Source organism: Ranitomeya variabilis, chromosome 1 (genome assembly GCF_051348905.1).
Source record: "Ranitomeya variabilis isolate aRanVar5 chromosome 1, aRanVar5.hap1, whole genome shotgun sequence".
NCBI classification, from domain to species: domain Eukaryota; kingdom Metazoa; phylum Chordata; class Amphibia; order Anura; family Dendrobatidae; genus Ranitomeya; species Ranitomeya variabilis.
The window spans coordinates 946,900,647-946,918,447 of record NC_135232.1 but is presented as its reverse complement, the minus strand read 5'-3'; the positions used below and the strand labels follow the sequence as shown (position 1 = coordinate 946,918,447).

At 44.5% G+C, this 17,801-nt stretch overlaps 1 protein-coding gene across 11 annotated transcripts in view; it reads right to left on the bottom strand.

Annotated features, from left to right (window-relative positions):
- IL15 (interleukin 15) overlaps positions 1 to 17,801 on the bottom strand; it is a 130,108-nt gene that overhangs the window by 27,758 nt on the left and 84,549 nt on the right. For 6 of the 11 annotated variants that reach the window (XM_077279251.1, XM_077279243.1, XM_077279241.1 and 3 more), the window contains exons 2-3: positions 6,162 to 6,329; positions 283 to 358 (exon numbers count right to left, since the gene is read on the bottom strand). In XM_077279251.1, coding sequence (XP_077135366.1) covers positions 283 to 358; positions 6,162 to 6,208 — 123 coding nt within the window. In that variant the 5' untranslated portion in view covers positions 6,209 to 6,329. Of the gene's footprint in view, positions 1 to 282; positions 359 to 5,183; positions 5,247 to 6,161; positions 6,330 to 17,801 lie in introns of all 11 variants that reach the window. The other 5 variants (XM_077279249.1, XM_077279248.1, XM_077279246.1 and 2 more) reach the window with 3 other exon arrangements.

The following is a 17,801-nucleotide window of genomic DNA, read 5'->3' as shown; positions in this document are numbered from 1 at the left end:
TAGTGTATATTAATAAAGCATTACTATTTAATTGTGATCTCTGTATTTGCGCATGTCTCCTTTCTTTCTTTTGCAAATGTATCTCGCTGCCTAAGTACTCTGTGGATATAGTGGAGGGTTATAAAATTTTTGTTTCTCAATTATATCATTTTCAGTTCTACAGTGTCATGCTGACATCTAAAGAAGGGATATTATCAGCAATCTGTGCAACATTAGCAACAAACACAGAAACCTAAGTAAATAAAAACAATGCTGAAGTAAATGTATCTAAAGGATACTTGCTTCTTTAAGAGCTTTCAGTTCCTTTAATATAAGTTTCCCAGATTTCATTTCAGTAAGACCATAATTACTTGCAAAGCTGAAAGTGAAAACAAAGAGAAAATATAAATGTTAAGTTTCCTAAATGCTCTTGTGCTACATATCTGTAATCTACTTTTACATTTTAATTATTAAATATATTGTTAAAGTGAACCTGTCAATACATTTTCCCATTATAAATTATATCCATTATCTTTTAGTAGCATGAATCAAAATGAACTCGGGTATCATTTTTCCTCAGAAACGCTGTGGTATTTTAAAGAAAATATAGTGCGAAGATAAGACAGGGACCATAGTCAAAGACCAGGTCTTTCTCTTGGGTCAACATGGAGAATGACCGGTCAATTGCAGCAGAGCGGGCTAGCGACGTAACGGGACTAGTCTGGTTTCCCAGTGCTGCTGCAGGTGATTGACATGTCTGCATATGTACACACGAGTGAGAGACTTGTCAATCACCCAGGGTGGGGCTGAGAAGAGCTGCATCTTTAAACCAAATCATCTCTTAAATGCCACAGCGTTTAAGAGAAAAATATACCATCCTGCAATCATGCAGCAAGGATCTGATTCACGCTGCCTGTGGTTTGAGCAGCATGAAATAGATGACAGGTTTCATTTAATACCACTCCTGTAACCCAAGTAAGAGTCCAACTCCCCTGCATACTTAAGAAAATATCTTTTATAATTGTTCTGCTCCTGATACGAATCGGCACGGTGCGGTCTGATGGGTGTGTCTTGACAAGTGGTGGGGAATCTTTTTTCTGCCAAGGGCCATGTGGATATTTATACCATCCTTCGGGGGCCGTACAAACTCTGCCCACAAAGTACATCCTGACTAGCACTGGCATCAGGACGTAATCTTTCATTGCACGCCACCGCCAGAATTTAGTTTTTTTGATCGCCGCTACATTGCAATAAAATGCAGTAACCGGTAATCAAAACATTGTATCTACACCAAAATTGTATCAAGCTCGATGTGCAAAAAATAAGCCCTCACCCAACCCCAGATCACAAAAAATGGAGATGGTACGGGTCTTGGAAATGGCCACATGTTTTTTCTAATAAAGTTTGGATTTTTTTTCACCACCTATACCAGGGGTGGGGAATTTTTTTTCTGCCAAGGGCTATTTGGATATTTATACCATCCTTCGGGGGCCGTACAAACTCCGCCCACAAAATACATCCTGACTCTAGCACTGGTGTCAGGACGTAATCTTTCATTGCATGCCCTTCAGTGTTCAGTAGTGAACACTGCATGTGTGTGCTAACAGAGCAAGAAATTAATGAGCTGGTGGCAATCAAAATACAGCTGCCTGCCCAAGCACTGTGGTCCCCGAGAATCTGCCCGGGGGCCGGATAAAAGGTCATTGAGGGCCGTAAATGGCCCGGGGCCTGAGGTTCCCCACCCCTGGTATAGACCATGCTTGGTAAGATCCTATATCCCTGTATTGGCATCCTCATGCCATAATTAATAAGACTGCCATCTCCAATACCATTCACAGAGGCTGTTCAACACTCATGCCTGCACAGTAGGTAACAAAAACTGCATGATGGGCTATAAGACGCGCATCAGCAATGTCAATCAAGTCAGGAGGACTGCATTTGTGGGGGGGGGAGGCACTGAAAACTGGCTGGATACAGCCATTGGACTGTCAGGTGCCAACTAGCATACAAAGCTGTACAATTACCAATGCTATTTTCTCAGGTATGCACCGAAGCGGGGCTCTTATAAAGAGATTACTGTAAAAAACGACTGGAAGGGTGGTGAATATAATTTATACAGGGAAACCAGGGGGACAGGTTCCCTTTAAGAAGTGAGTGGACCATTTTCTAAACAAATGACCAGTGTCTTTTTAGGACATATGGAAGATGTTCTTCTCTTCACAGTAAAATAAATACCTATATTATAGTAGAGGCCATCTTTGTAAAATACATACAATGTGCAATACCTAGAACTTAAACACAATTGTATACTATAGAGACATGCCAGAGGTTATAATTGGTAAAGGTCTTTGTCCTTAGAATGAAATGTGCAAATAACCCCTCTTGCAAATTTTGGTTTTGATTCTACATTTTTATTCATACAATTTACAGGACATTTTAAAAAAATATGATGGAATATTTATGATGGTTTTACACCTTTTATACCGGTTTTACCTTATTTTAAACAAAGGGCGGTAATAGAAATGCAAAGGGCACGTGAGATCCAAAACACAGCAGACGGCTTTATCCATAAAAAGATATTAGATTAATCATCAAAGTACATACATGATCGAGAAAAAATAAGGTGGCTAGCATTTCCTTATTTTTAGAGATTTTAAAAATACATTTCATACAAACAATGTTATGAACTACTTTGTTCCTAGGAAACAAATCAGTTGTTATTGTTATTAATCATGGCATTTTCCCACAGAGTTGAACGATAATGAACGTATAAGGTGAAGGAGTGCTCAATATATGTATGGTCACTCCACCTCTCCCTAGAGATCGAAGACAGACCGAACATGGAAAGCCATGTACAGATTTCCTGAGGCTGAGAAGGGGGCCGAGGCTGACATGTAGACTGACCACCGCGATAAAGTTTACATGAACAGGCACACGGCTTTTATAGCAACTCACAGACAGGAAAGCTTCTTTAAATTATTAAATTCAACTGAATCCTCGGCAAGATAAAAAGATTAAACAGAAATAATATTCACTGACAACCCCTTTACGTACTGAAGATTTTTGAGCTTTTTTTAATCTCTGCATTCCATCAGAAACAACTTTCTAAATTTGGTGTCTTTTTATATTCATGGCATGTTGCATTTTTGCGGTATGTCAGTTACTGTTTATATAAACATTTTCTTTATATAAATCAAATTTATTTAAATATTTTTTTTCTTGCAAGTCATTTATTTTTTAAATATTTTATCAATTAACTTTAATTATTGTGTTTTACTTTTAACCCCTTAATGAGCGTCGATACGCATAGCAACGGTGACTGTTAAGGGCCCTCATTCCCTCTTCAGCCAAAATTCCTACGGGTGATAGCTGTACTGTATATGACAGGTAAACACCCTGTGGTATCGGCCCAGGTTGGTTTTGGAGCAACTCCTTAAATACAGCTGTCAATCACAACAGTGGTATCTAAGCAGTTAAAAGTGGGTTAAAAGACAAGATCGTAATCGCGAGTGCATTGATATCATGAGATCATTTGATAGGCTCAGGGTATGGTGGCCTGTGAGATCCAGGTATAAGCTGATTCTCATGGCCTGTGAGATCCAGGTATAAGCTGGGTCTCATAGGCAGAGTCAATGACTCACTGACAAGTCTCATGGACTGAGGTACACGGGTACCGCAGTGTATGAGCCCATAGATCAAAGTGAAAACTGTACAAATCCCACAGTAGGCTTAGTGAAAAGTTAAATAAGTGTGAAAAAAAAACAAAGAACACAAAAATCCCAAAACCCTGTTTTGCCACTAAGAACGCAACCGTAGTGATAGAACAAAGATTAAAAGAAGACATAATAGGTATCACTGCCATGCAATATGGTTTTTGTTTCCTGAAGAAGAAGTAGGCTACGCTTATAAAAGTATAGAAAAATTTTAAAAAACAACTTTTTTTTTACATTATCTCCGGCATTTGATATTTCTTCCATCACCTGGTAGTGTGGATACAGACCACAAACTTTCCATTTGTTACACATTTCTCTGGTGAAATCACCCGTGGATCTTCAGCAGTCATAGGGGCCAGATTTATCAAACTACATTATGCCAGAATTTTGTCAGAAAGTTTTGAAAAGTCATCAAATTTTAGCTTAACGCCAGGCTGCGCTAAAAATTTATGACTTTTGACATTCTCAAGGCATTTTTGCCCAGCTTTGACCAAGTGGGTGGAGTCGAGATAAAATGGTGGTGTAGAAACTTCAACACAGTAAATTCATGACGAGCAGCAGTGTTTCTTATGCCACAAATCTTACCTCAGTCTGTAATTTTGGCGAGGTGCCCACCACTTTTACGATATTCCAGATTCACTAACAGGCCTATGCCTCTTAATGAATCAGGAGTGTCTAACTCCAGCATGTCCCTTCTTCAAGACCGGTGTGCCCAATGCGGGTCTTGATGAATAGAAGCCAAGGTGTTGTCATTGTGACAAATACTACTTTTTTTAAAGCTTAATTTCTTAACTTCTGGTACATAGTTACAGTTAGAATTCCAACAAAATAAAGTTAAAAAGAGTGCAACACTTCCCCGATAGATGCCGAGGAGGAAAAAAATCTGACATTAACTTTCAAAACACAATACTTTTGTTACCAGGTGTGATAAGCTGCCATCGACATGTTTGGAAGCATCTTCTGTCCTTCCACATGAAGGCTCATCTAAGTGTTCATGTGCACAGAGAAGGCGAGATACAAAGAAGGAACTTAAAACAACCCCCTTTTTCATGCCCTGTTGGAACATATGGATGTAACAGAGGAAAGTCCCCTGTCTCAGATACCTCATCTACTGGCCAGAGTGGAGTGCTGGTGCAATGAGTAAATATCATGTACCCCAGCACCGGGGTCTCCTGTGATCTACAAGCCTCCCGGAGTCTCTTGTGAACTACACGCCTCCCGGCATCTCTTGTGAACTACACGCCTCCCGGCATCTCTTGTGAACTACACGCCTCCCAGCGTCTACCGTGATCTGCACGCCCCGTTGTCTCACGTGATCTACATGCCACAACCCCAGTGTCTACTAAGTGATGTATACAGTAGTACAAGTCTCATATGTGATGTATATACTGCAGACCCCCCTCCCCCGCTTAAGTTCTATAACTGAGCAGTGACGAATTTCCCACTGTGAGGACACCTGCAGTGTAAAATACATCTGTGTTCAGAACTTACTGCTGCGAGATTCTTTTCAAAATTCATCTTAAAGAGTTGACTGTGCTCCAGACCGATGCAAATCTGGAAAAGTAGTTGCAAGTAGCAAAATTATTAAGCCATCATATCCAGCCATCACTTTATGGATGAATTAATTAAATGTATAACCAAATATAGGATGATAGATTTCAAGTTAATAATTTTGTAACCCCCCCTCCCCCCCGAGTGATGGTGTAAAATATCCAAATGGCCCATGGCAGAAAAAAAGTTGCCCACCCATGATCTAGATACTTAAACCACCAATTTATCTGGATTCTCTAGAACACAATTTATATGGTCATTGGTTACGGAACACTTCATAATACGTTTTTTTTCCTGGTTGATGAGGGGAACCAATAAAATAATCATGCATACGGCGGGGTCATCTAAGCTAAGATTGGAGCGGATGTTTTCTTTATCAAACCAAACTTTTCCTAATAGCCAAATCTAGTTATTTCAAATTCTGTCAAATTATGCTGCCGTTAAGGGATATTAAACATATTTTTTTAAAGATTCAGACTTCCACAAATACACTTAAAAGTTGTTTTTTTAAATATGGTTTAAACTGGGTTCACATATAGATGTCTGAGAAATCAGACCGATGTAACAGCTAATGAAATTGTGAAGTTGGTCCTAGTCTGTCATTTATAACCTATTTTGATTGTTTAGAGACAAAACTCCTCTTCCTCATTTAAGATTATCCTTAGAAAGGTGGGGTTTTTTAAAAAAAATTTATTCACAACATTGGGAGCAGTCTTTCACATTTTCCAGAAGCTGTTTACATGCTCTAATCATTGTAATTATCAGAAAAAATTCTACACGTCAGAGGAGTTTTCTGGCAGATGAGGTATATTTTTAGCCTTTCATTTCACAATTTACATACAACAATTAAGCGGGTTCTGGTCTGATCGGACCAATATGGATCAAATTTTATGGTATTTAAAAAACACCATTACTCACCAATACCTTAAGGTGATGTTAAATATTAATACAATTCGAGAATTCATTTATCAATGAGAATCCAGGAATAAAGTCGGTTACGATCTGTGAAGGTCATCATGGAGTAATTTACACTGTCGGAATGCCTCCAAAACTTCGTCTAGAACAGGCAACATTCCTACCAAAAGGCTGTTAAAAAAGAGAAAACATTTCTGTTAATACATATTGTAAGTTACGATATGCACAGTCAGACATTCCTGATTAGAATCATTGCAAACTTAAAGGGAACCTGTCACCCCCAAAATCGAGGGTGAGCTAAGCCCACCGGCATCAGGGGCATTCCAGAATGCTGTAGATAAGCCCCCGATGTATCCTAAAAGATGAGAAAAAGAGGTTAGATTATACTCACCCAGGGGCGGTCCCGCTGCGGTGCGGTCCGGTCCAATGGGCGTCGCGGTCCGGTCCCTCCCATCTTCTTACAATGATGTCCTCTTCTTGTCTTCACTCTGCGGCTCCGGCGCAGGCGTACTTTGTCTGCCCTGTTGAGGGCAGAGCAAAGTACTGCAGTGCGCAGGCGCCGGGAAAGTTCAGAGAGGCCTGGCACCTGCGCACTGCAGTACTTTGCTCTGCCCTCAACAGGGCAGACAAAGTACGCCTGCGCCGGAGCGTGAAGACAAGAAGAGGACGTCATCCTAAGAAGTTGGGAGGCCCCAGATCGAACCGGACCGCGACGCCCATCGGATCGAACCGCCCACGTGAGTATAATCTAACCTCTTTTTCTCATCTTTCAGGATACATCGGGGGCTTATCTACAGCATTACAGAATGCTGTAGATAAGCTCCTGATGAAGGTGGGCTTAGCTCACCTTCGATTTTGAGGGTGACAAGTTCCCTTTAAACTTCATTGTAAAAACCAAGAGGTAAAATTATGAAATGTCGACAACATAGGGAAAATAAAAGAAGAACCCAGATTTCACTTTGAGTAACTGCGATTTTAGGAGTTTGCTTTAGGATAATGCTAGGCTATGTTCACATGATGCGTTTTTGCTGCATTTTTTATGCAAATCTTAAGCTGTGTTTCACATTACAAGCAAAGCAAATGAGATTTCAGAAATGTCATGCAGACACATTGGTTTTATTTTCCTGACTGATTCGGAAAACTGCTGCATTTTAAAAAAAACTGCAGCATTTCGCTTCTTTCAGCATTTTTTGGCCCATAAACAATGGGTAAGTGCAAAAACGCAGGAAACAACACAGGCATCAGGTCTTGCTGAGTTTTTGGTGCAAAAACTTGAAGGAAGTTGCATTATGATTTTTCTTGGGGTACTAAAATGTATCTGCATGCACAACTATGTATATATAGAGATAAATAGATTTATTACCCATAAATAAATATTTGTATGAAAGAAAAAAAAACAAACAAGAAAGGTACACATATTTGGTATTGCAGAGTCCGTAACGACACTACTTATAAAATTGTCTCACCAGATAACCCCTTCAGTGAACAATGTAAAAAAAAAAAACACACACAAGGCAAAAAATGATGCTTTTTCGGAATACTGCCAAACAAAAAGTGGAATAAAACGCGATAAAAAGAAAAAAAGACGAATGCGAATAAAAATTGTATTGCTGAAGACGTCGTATTGTCCCACAAAAAACAAGACGCCATACAGCTCCATCAGCGGAAAGATAAAAAAGTTATAGCTCTCAAAATAAAGTGATGAAAAAATTATTTTTTTCTATAAAATAGTTTTTACTGTCTAAAATCGCCAAAACATAAAAAAATATATAAGTGTGTTATCGCTGTAATCGTACTGATCTGTAGAATAAAGCTGCGTTATCAATTTTACTACACGTGGAATGGCATAAAGAAAAAAAACAAAACAATTCCTGAATTGCTGGTTTTTGTTCATTCTGCCCCCCAAAGATCGAAAGTGATAAAAAATAATTATGGGCTCGAAAATGGTACCAATAAAAACTTCAACTCGTCCCTAAAAAGCCCTCCTTAAAAAGCATAGCAGATAAAGGAGAACGGATAGGGAAGGAACACTATAGATGGCTTCCTCAGGACCGCCAGAATGCAAATAGCCTCAACAAGCAGCATTTGTACAATGTTGCGCAGGATGTGGTCGTGGGAGGACAAGAATACAGGACCTACACGGTGGGTTAATGACATACAGGACATTACGGTCAGGGACATACTAGATGCCACTGTACAATGGTAGATTATCCCTTCTAGTAGTTATACAGACACGAACCTGTTACTCCTTCATAGAGTTTATATTACTCCATACATCAAGTCAAAAACGTCTCCTTCGGGTACTTTTGCCATATCACCATATGTGGGATTGTACCAAAGTTCAAAAATTATGGAAGTCTATTCATGCTAAACTCCAGAATCTCTGTGGGATTATATTTCTACTCATGCCACAATGGGCTATCTTTAACCCCCAAGGGTGGTTTGCATGTTAATGACCGGGCCACTTTTTACAATTCTGACCACTGTCCCTTTATGAGGTTATAACTTTGGAACGCTTGCATGGATCCCAGTGATTCTAACATTTTTTTTTCTCGTGACATATTGTGCTTCATGTTAGTGGTAAAATTTCCTTGACATTACTTGTGTTTATTTGTCAAAAAAACTGAAATTTGGGGAAAAATTTGAAAATTTCGCAATTTTCCAACTTTAAATTTTCATGCCCTTAAATCACAGAGATATGTTACACAAAATACTTAAGTAACATTTTCCACATGTCTACTTTACATCAGCACAATTTTGGAACCAAAATTTTTTGGGTAAGAGAGTTTATAAGGGTTAAAAGTTGACCAGCAATTTCTCATTTTTACAACACCATTTTTTTAGGGACCACACCACATTTGAAGTCACTTTGAGGGGTCTATATGATAGAAAATACCCAAATGTGACACCATTCTAAAAACAGCACCCCTCAAGGGGCTCAAAATCACATTCGAGAAGTTTATTAACCCTTCAGGCATTTCAGGAATGTTTAAATAAAAATGAACATTTTTTTTCACAAAAAATTTATTTCAGATACAATTTGTTATATTTTATTAATGGTAACAGGAGAAATTGGACCCCAAGAGTTGTTGTGCAATTTGTCCTGAGCACACAAATACCCTACATGTGGGGGTAAACCACTGTTTGGGCGCATGACAGAGCTCGGAAGGGAAGGAGTGCCGTTTGACTTTTCAATGCAAAATTGACTGGAATTGAGAGAGGACGCAATGTCGCGTTTGGAGAGCCCCTGATGTGCCTAAACAGTGGAAACCCCCCACAAGTGACACCATTTTGGAAAGTAGACCCCATAAGGAACTTATCTAGATGTGTTGTGAGAACTTTGAATGCCCAAGTGTTTCACTACAGTTTATAACGCACAGCCGTGAAAATAAAAAATCTTTTTTTTTCCACAAAAATAAAAATTTGGGGGGCTAAAAAATTAATTTTGTGGGAAAAAAAGATTTTTTATTTTCACGGCTCTGCGTTATAAACTGTAGTGAAACACTTGGGGGTTGAAAGTTCTCACAACACATCTAGATAAGTTCCTTGGGGGGTCTAGTTTCCAATATGGGGTCACTTGTGGGAGGTTTTTACTGTTTAGGTACATCAGGGGCTCTGCAAACACAACGTGATGCCCGCAGACAATTCCATTAAAGTCTGCATTCCAAACGGCGCTCCTTCCCTTCCGAGCTCTGCCATGCGCCCAAACGGTGGTTCCCCCCCAACATATGGGGTATCAGCGTACTCAGGACAAATTGCACAACAACTTTTGGGGTCCAATTTCTCTTGTTACCCTTGGGAAAATACAACACTGGGGGCTAAAAAAAAAATAATTTTCTCAAGAGTAACAAGAGAAATTGGACCCCAAAAGTTGTTGTCCAATTTGTCCTGAGTACGCTGAAACCCCATATGTTGGAGTAAACCCGTTTGGGCGTATGGGAGAGCTTGGAAGGGAAGGAGCACTGTTTTACTTTTTCAAAGCAGAATTGGCTGGAATTGAGATCGGACGCCATGTCGCATTTGGAGAGCCCCTGATGTGCCTAAACAGTGGAAACCCCCCTATTCTAACTTCAACCCTAACCCCAACACACCCCTAACCCTAATCCCAACCCTAACCACACCCCTAACTCCAACACACCCCTAACCCTAATCCCAACCCTAATCCCAAATGTAAATGTAATCCAAACCCTAACCCTAGCCCCAACCCTAACCCTTACCCCAATCCTAACTTTAGCCCCAACCCTAACTTTAGCCCTAACCCTAAAGGGAAAAATAGAAATAAATTTTTTTGTTTTATTATTTTTCCCTAACTAATGCGGTGATAAAGGAGGGTTTGATTTACTATTTATAGCGGGTTTTTATATTTGGCAGCTGTCACACACTAAAAGACGCTTTTTATTGCAAAAAAATTTTTTTTTGCATTAACACATTTTGAGAGCTATAATTTTTCAATATTTTGGTCCATGAAGTCATGTGAGGTCTTGTTTTTTGCGGGACGAGTTGACGTTTTATTGGTACCATTTTTGGGCACATGAAATTTTTTGATCGCTTTTTATTCTGATTTTTGTTAGGCAGAATGAACAAAAACCAGCAATTCATGAAATTCTTTTGGGAGGGCGTTTAAACCGTTCCGCGTTTGGTAAAATTGATAAAGCAGTTTTATTCTTTGGGTCAGTACGATTACAGCTATACCTCATTTATATTTTATGTTTTGGCGCTTTTATATAAAAACTATTTTATAGAAAAAATAAGGGAGGAGGTCGGAGGAGACGATCGGAACTATGCGATCACATCGCGTTGTTACGAGGGTGTCAGGGAAGCACGCAGGGAGCCCCATCCCTGTGTGATGCTTCCCTATGCCACCGCAACGCTGCGATCATGTTTGATTGCAGTGTTTCAAAGGTTAAAGTGCCGGGAGCGGTCCGTGACTGCTCCTGGCACATAGTGCCGGATGTCAGCTGTAATAATCAGCTGACACCTGGCTGCGATCGGCCGCGCTCCCCCCGTGTGCGCGGCTGATCGCCTATGACGTACTATCCCGTCCCTGGGAATTAAGTCACAGGTCACCTCGACGGGATAGTACGTCAGATGGCAGAAAGGGGTTAACATTTTAGACACTACTCCATATAAATTCCCTAAACACATTAAGGCTATGTTGGCAATCTGGGCCTCAGCTACCAGAAAAAGTATCCTGCAACATTGCCGAATCCACTACCACCATCAAAATCACTCATACAATCCAAAATAATGTTTCTTTTTCGGATGGATTGGCTTGATACCCTTACCAGTAAGGAAAAATTAACTGGGAAATTTTTAGTACATGGTCACTGTTCATACTATCGCTCCCTCAAGACACCAGAGACAAATTCAGGACACAATTGGGGAACACTCAATGGTACCTTCTGCAGACAATCAGCGGATCCACTCCTATACCTTGTATGGTTTGGGAGAGGTCGTGAGGGTGGGGGTATGTTTATGCAGCTCCTTCAAAGATATGTACAACTTTTCCATTTATTATGCTCTTAAACTCTTTCTTTAAGAATATGTACAACTTTCCTTTTTGCTATGCCTTTAACCCCTTCATGCCCTTGGGATTTTCAATTTTTCCATGTTCCTTTTTCGCTCCCCTCCTTCCCAGAGCCATAACTTCTTTATTTTTCCATCAATATGGCCATGTGAGGGCTTATTTTTTGCGAAACAAATAGATTTGATATATATATATATATAAGCATTTTTTAGCGTGTGACAGCAGCCAAATACAAAAACCCGATATAAACCTGTAGATAAATTCCCGTAATTATAAATATATATATATATATATATATATATATGTATATATATATATATTCCAAAACAGGGTCGCTTGAATGGGGGGGGGGGGGATTCTGCTCATTTATCACTTAGGGACTCTGTATATGGAGTCTGCTAACTATTCTGGGAAAATCTGCACTACAGGAGACAAAGGAAGCTTCTTCCATTCTGAGCTTTGCACTGTGCCTCAAAAGTAGTTTACGATCACATATCGAGTATCAGTGTAATCACAACAAATTTTGGGGCTAAAACACTTTTGGGTGAAAAATATATATATTTTTTCATTTTCACAGATCAATGTTGCTATGTGGAGCACAAGCGATCAGATGATTGCAGCTTCTAGTCTCCCATGGAAACTACTGAAGCAAGTAAAAAACAAAAAAAGTAAAAAAAATATATATATACAGCTCTGCAAAATGTTCAGTTTGTCTGATTTTTCCCTTTATAGGTATATTTTTGAGTAAAATGTAAATTGTTCTTTTATTCTATAAACTTCTGACATGTCTCCGAATTTCCAAGCAATAAATTTTGTATTTTTTTTCTGACAAAGAAAAATGGTCAAAATAAAAAAAACAAAGTGTTTTCAGACCTCAAATAATGCAAAGAAAACAAGTTCATAATCATTTAGAAACAACAATACTAATGTTTTAACTCAGGAGGAGCTCAGAAATCAAAATTTTGTGGAATAACCATGATTTTTAATCACAGCTTTCATGTGCCTTGGCATGCTTTCCACCAGTCTTTCACACTGCTTCTGGAGTAAAAATGTAAGCAGTTCTTCTTTGTTTGATGGCTTGTGACTATCCATCATCCTCTTGATTACATTCCAGAGGTTTTCATTGGGGTTCAGGTCTGGAGATTGGGCTGTATATGTAAACAAACCCGGCACTCAACTTAATGCTAGTGGCTTGAGAATTTATTATGTAGAACCAACAAAACGTTTCGGTCTCATGCGACCTTCTTCAGTTACGTATTTGAGAAGATAGCGTGTCAGTATTGTAGCGCCCCCACTGCCGCAGGGCCGAGGGGTACCCGGTACCGGGCCTCTGAGTCTCTGCTCTGGGGTTGTCACGGTGGCTAGGCCCAGTCCGTGACCCTGCCGAGGGGCGCACAGTAAATGAAAGATGTGGATGGTGGTGGTGGTGCGGTGCAGTAAATAACGAGGACACCAGGTTGCAGTCTCTTTACCTCTTTACTGAAGGTCTCTGGGTCCTCAGTCCAGAATACGGTTCACCAGGCTGCGCAAGTCCGGCCGGCCCAATAGCACCTCCAGAGTTCTCTTAGCAGGTGGAAATCTGTGCCTTCCTTCTAGCGCTAGGTGTTGTGGTCCTTCCCTGCTGTGCTTACAGAAAGTCCCCACAACTGTTGTGTCTGTTTCTTAAGTTCCCTCACAACTCGATTAGATGATGTTCTGCTAATCCTCCGTCCCTCCCTGGTGTTCTGGTTGGGACGGCACCCGTTTGACGGGTAGGCTCGGAGCTCTTCCGGGACCCTAGAGTCGCCCCTCTCCACAAGTTGCCCCCCAAGACTGCATAGGTGATTTAAGTTAGACAGCCCGCCTTAGACTGACTGTCCTGCCGCTGTTTGGAGTATTGCTTGAAGCTGAATGTTATGATACTCCCTCGGCGTTCCGGCCACCGGTAGTGCGCCTCAGTAGGATGTTGCTTCGGTCTTACAGCACGACTCCTACTGGTATTTCTCCTTTTGCGTGATCTCGTTTCTCACTCAGCACAATCTATCTTGCTTCTAATCCTTCCTTGGGCACCGCCGCTATCCTGAGCAGGCACGGTCCCGTTACGTTCGTTCAAGTTGCCAAGCCTCTGTCAGGATCCCACCCCTGACAGAGACCCTACTGTATCTTCCCCCACAACACCCTCTGCCACAAGGTGTTGCCTGGTTCCAACCCAGTCAGCTTTCTCCTCTAACTTCCTGCCTGACCCCCAGTTTACCCACTATGGTGGGGAGTGGCCTAGTGAATAGAACCCTTAGCTCCCCCCGGAGGCCCGGCTGTGAAATGTATTGGTGTCTGTGATACCTGATCAGATGAAATCCTTCAGTGCCATCAGACGCACCATAGCTCCCCATAGTGGCGGAGCCACAGTACTGCAGCGACCAGGACTCTGGGGCGCTGCACTCCCCCCTGGTTAAACACAGTACTCCGGGACTGGGAAGAAAACAACAATACAAGTTAGCAAAAAGACATACAGTTTTGTTGAGTGCAATAACAATAAGTATACGTAACAGAGCTTCCCTTTATGGGAGGTGAGGACACTTGAACGTTACAAACATGGTTAGATATCATAGCAACATGCTATAACTAGATGGGTATTTCCTGAAGGAACTACAGATAGTGCTTTGGAATGGTGCCCAGGCTGCCCCTGCAAGACTTTCACACTTGGGTGCCCCTCAGGCGCTGGTTTGGTAGTTGTAGCCTCAGGGTTGAGGCTTGGTGGGCCGGGTCACTCTGGGTCCCATTTGGTGGGCCGGGTCACTCTGGGTCCCATTTGGTGGGCCGGGTCACTCTGGGTCCCATTTGGTGGGCCGGGTCACTCTGGGTCCCATTTGGTGGGCCGGGTCACTCTGGGTCCCATTTGGTGGGCCGGGTCACTCTGGGTCCCATTTGGTGGCCCGGGTCACTCTGGGTCCCATTTGGTGGGCCGGGTCACTCTGGGTCCCATTTGGTGGCCCGGGTCACTCTGGGTCCCATTTGGTGGCCCGGGTCACTCTGGGTCCCATTTGGTGGCCCGGGTCACTCTGGGTCCCATTTGGTGGCCCGGGTCACTCTGGGTCCCATTTGGTGGCCCGGGTCACTCTGGGCCCGATTTGGTGGCCCGGGTCACTCTGGGCCCGATTTGGTCAACCCGGGTCACTCTGGGTCCGATTTGGTGGCCCGGGTCACTCTGGGTCCGATTTGGTGGCCCGGGTCACTCTGGGTCCGATTTGGTGGCCCGGGTCACTCTGGGTCCGATTTGGTGGCCCGGGTCACTCTGGGTCCGATTTGGTGGCCCGGGTCACTCTGGGTCCGATTTGGTGGCCCGGGTCACTCTGGGTCCGATTTGGTGGCCCGGGTCACTCTGGGTCCGATTTGGTGGCCCGGGTCACTCTGGGTCCGATTTGGTGGCCCGGGTCACTCTGGGTCCGATTTGGTGGCCCGGGTCACTCTGGGTCCGATTTGGTGGCCCGGGTCACTCTGGGTCCGATTTGGTGGCCCGGGTCACTCTGGGTCCGATTTGGTGGCCCGGGTCACTCTGGGTCCGATTTGGTGGCCCGGGTCACTCTGGGTCCGATTTGGTGGCCCGGGACACTCTGGGTCCGATTTGGTGGCCCGGGTCACTCTGGGTCCGATTTGGTGGCCCGGGTCACTCTGGGTCCGATTTGGTGGCCCGGGTCACTCTGGGTCCGATTTGGTGGCCCGGGTCACTCTGGGTCCGATTTGGTGGCCCGGGTCACTCTGGGTCCGATTTGGTGGCCCGGGTCACTCTGGGTCCGATTTGGTGGCCCGGGTCACTCTGGGTCCGATTTGACGGGCGGCGCCACTCTGGGTCCGATTTGGCGGGCGGCGCCACTCTGGGTCCGATTTGGCGGGCGGCGCCACTCTGGGTCCGATTTGGCGGGCGGCGCCACTCTGGGTCCGATTTGGCGGGCGGCGCCACTCTGGGTCCGATTTGGCGGGCGGCGCCACTCTGGGTCCGATTTGGCGGGCGGCGCCACTCTGGGTCCGATTTGGCGGGCGGCGCCACTCTGGGTCCGATTTGGCGGGCGGCGCCACTCTGGGTCCGATTTGGCGGGCGGCGCCACTCTGGGTCCGACTTGACGGGCGGCGCCACTCTGGGTCCGATTTGGCGGGCGGGGGCACTCTGGGTCCGATTTGGCAAGCGGGGGCACTCTGGTCCGATTTGGTGGGCTGGGTCCGATTTGGTGAGTGGGGCAATAATGATAAGACTACAGATAGTGCTTTGTAATTGTGCTGTACTGTCACTTTAAGAGCTGATATTATCTGACAAAACTTGTGACCTGGTGGGCTGGTAGAGTTTATAGGCGTTGGCATAGTAACTGGGTCTCACTGCGCATATCAATGAGGTAATCAGCCAGGTGGCAGTTATTTTTAGAAATTGCCTCAGAAATCAGGCCCATTATAAACGTATTGGAAAATTTCCCTATTGAAATGCATTGAGACACTTTTTTCAAACGCAAATTGCGCCAAAACTACAAATCCGATCGACACGAAAAATACTTAGCACACCTCTCAGGAACGCTGGCTTCGAAATGACACCTCACTGGAGTCTGTGAGTTTAGCGGTTCGGGCCGCATTACGTGCGGACTGAATAATAATAATAAGAACTAGATGGGTATTTCCTGAAGGAACTACAGATAGTGCTTTGGAATGGTGCCCGGGTTGCCCCAGCAAGACTTTCACACTTGGGATCCCCTCAGGCAGTCCGATTTGGCGGCCGGCGCCACTCTGGGTCCGATTTGGCGGGCGGCGCCACTCTGGGTCCGATTTGGCGGGCGGCGCCACTCTGGGTCCGATTTGGCGGGCGGCGCCACTCTGGGTCCGATTTGGCGGGCGGCGACACTCTGGGTCCGATTTGGCGGGCGGCGCCACTCTGGGACCCGATTTGGCGGGCGGCGCCACTCTGGGTCCGATTTGGCGGGCGGCGCCACTCTGGGTCCGATTTGGCGGGCGGCGCCACTCTGGGTCCGATTTGGCGGGCGGCGCCACTCTGGGTCCGATTTGGCGGGCGGCGCCACTCTGGGTCCGATTTGGCGGGCGGCGCCACTCTGGGTCCGATTTGGCGGGCGGCGCCACTCTGGGTCCGATTTGGCGGGCGGCGCCACTCTGGGTCCGATTTGGCGGGCGGCGCCACTCTGGGTCCGATTTGGCGGGCGGCGCCACTCTGGGTCCGATTTGGCGGGCGGCGCCACTCTGGGTCCGATTTGGCGGGCGGCGCCACTCTGGGTCCGATTTGGCGGGCGGCGCCACTCTGGGTCCGATTTGGCGGGCTGGGTCCGATTTGGTGAGCGGGGCAATAATTATAATAAGACTATAGATAGTGCTTTGAAATTGTGCTGTGCTATCACTTTAAGAGCTGATATTATCTGCCAAAACTGTCCTGCTAGGGTCATGTACAGTTCGCAGGCGTTGGCATAGTAACTGGGCCTGACTGAGCATATCAATGAGCTAATCAGCCAGGTGGCAGGTACATTTCAAATTGCCTCAGAAACCCGGCCATTATAACCTATGTGAAAATTTCCCTATTGAAAAGCATTACAATGAGGGGAAAAAACATTTTCAAACGCAAATTGCGCCAAAACTACAAATCCGATCGACACGAAAAATACTTAGCACACCTCTTGGGGACGCTGGCTTCGAAATGACACCTCACTGGAGTCTGTGAGTGAAGCGGTTCGGGCCGCATTACGTGCGGACTGAATAATAATAAGAACTAGATGGGTATTTCCTGAAGGAACTACAGATAGTGCTTTGGAATGGTGCCCGGGCTGCCCCTGCAAGACTTTCACACTTGGGTGCCCCTCAGGCGGTCCGATTTGGTGGGTTGGGTCAATCTGGGTCTGATTTTGTGGGCGGGGAAAATCTAGGTCCGATTCGGTGGGCGGGGTCACTTTTGGTCCGATTCTGTGGGCGCGGCCACTCTGGGTCCGATTCGGTGGGCGGAGCCACTCTGGGTCCGATTTGGTGGGCGGGGCACCTTAGGGACCAATTTGGTGGGTGGGGTCACTCGGTCCGATTTGGTGGGCTGGGCACCTCAGGGTCTCATTTGGTGGGCTGGGCACCTCAGGGTCCGATTTGGTGGGTGGGGTCACTCTGGG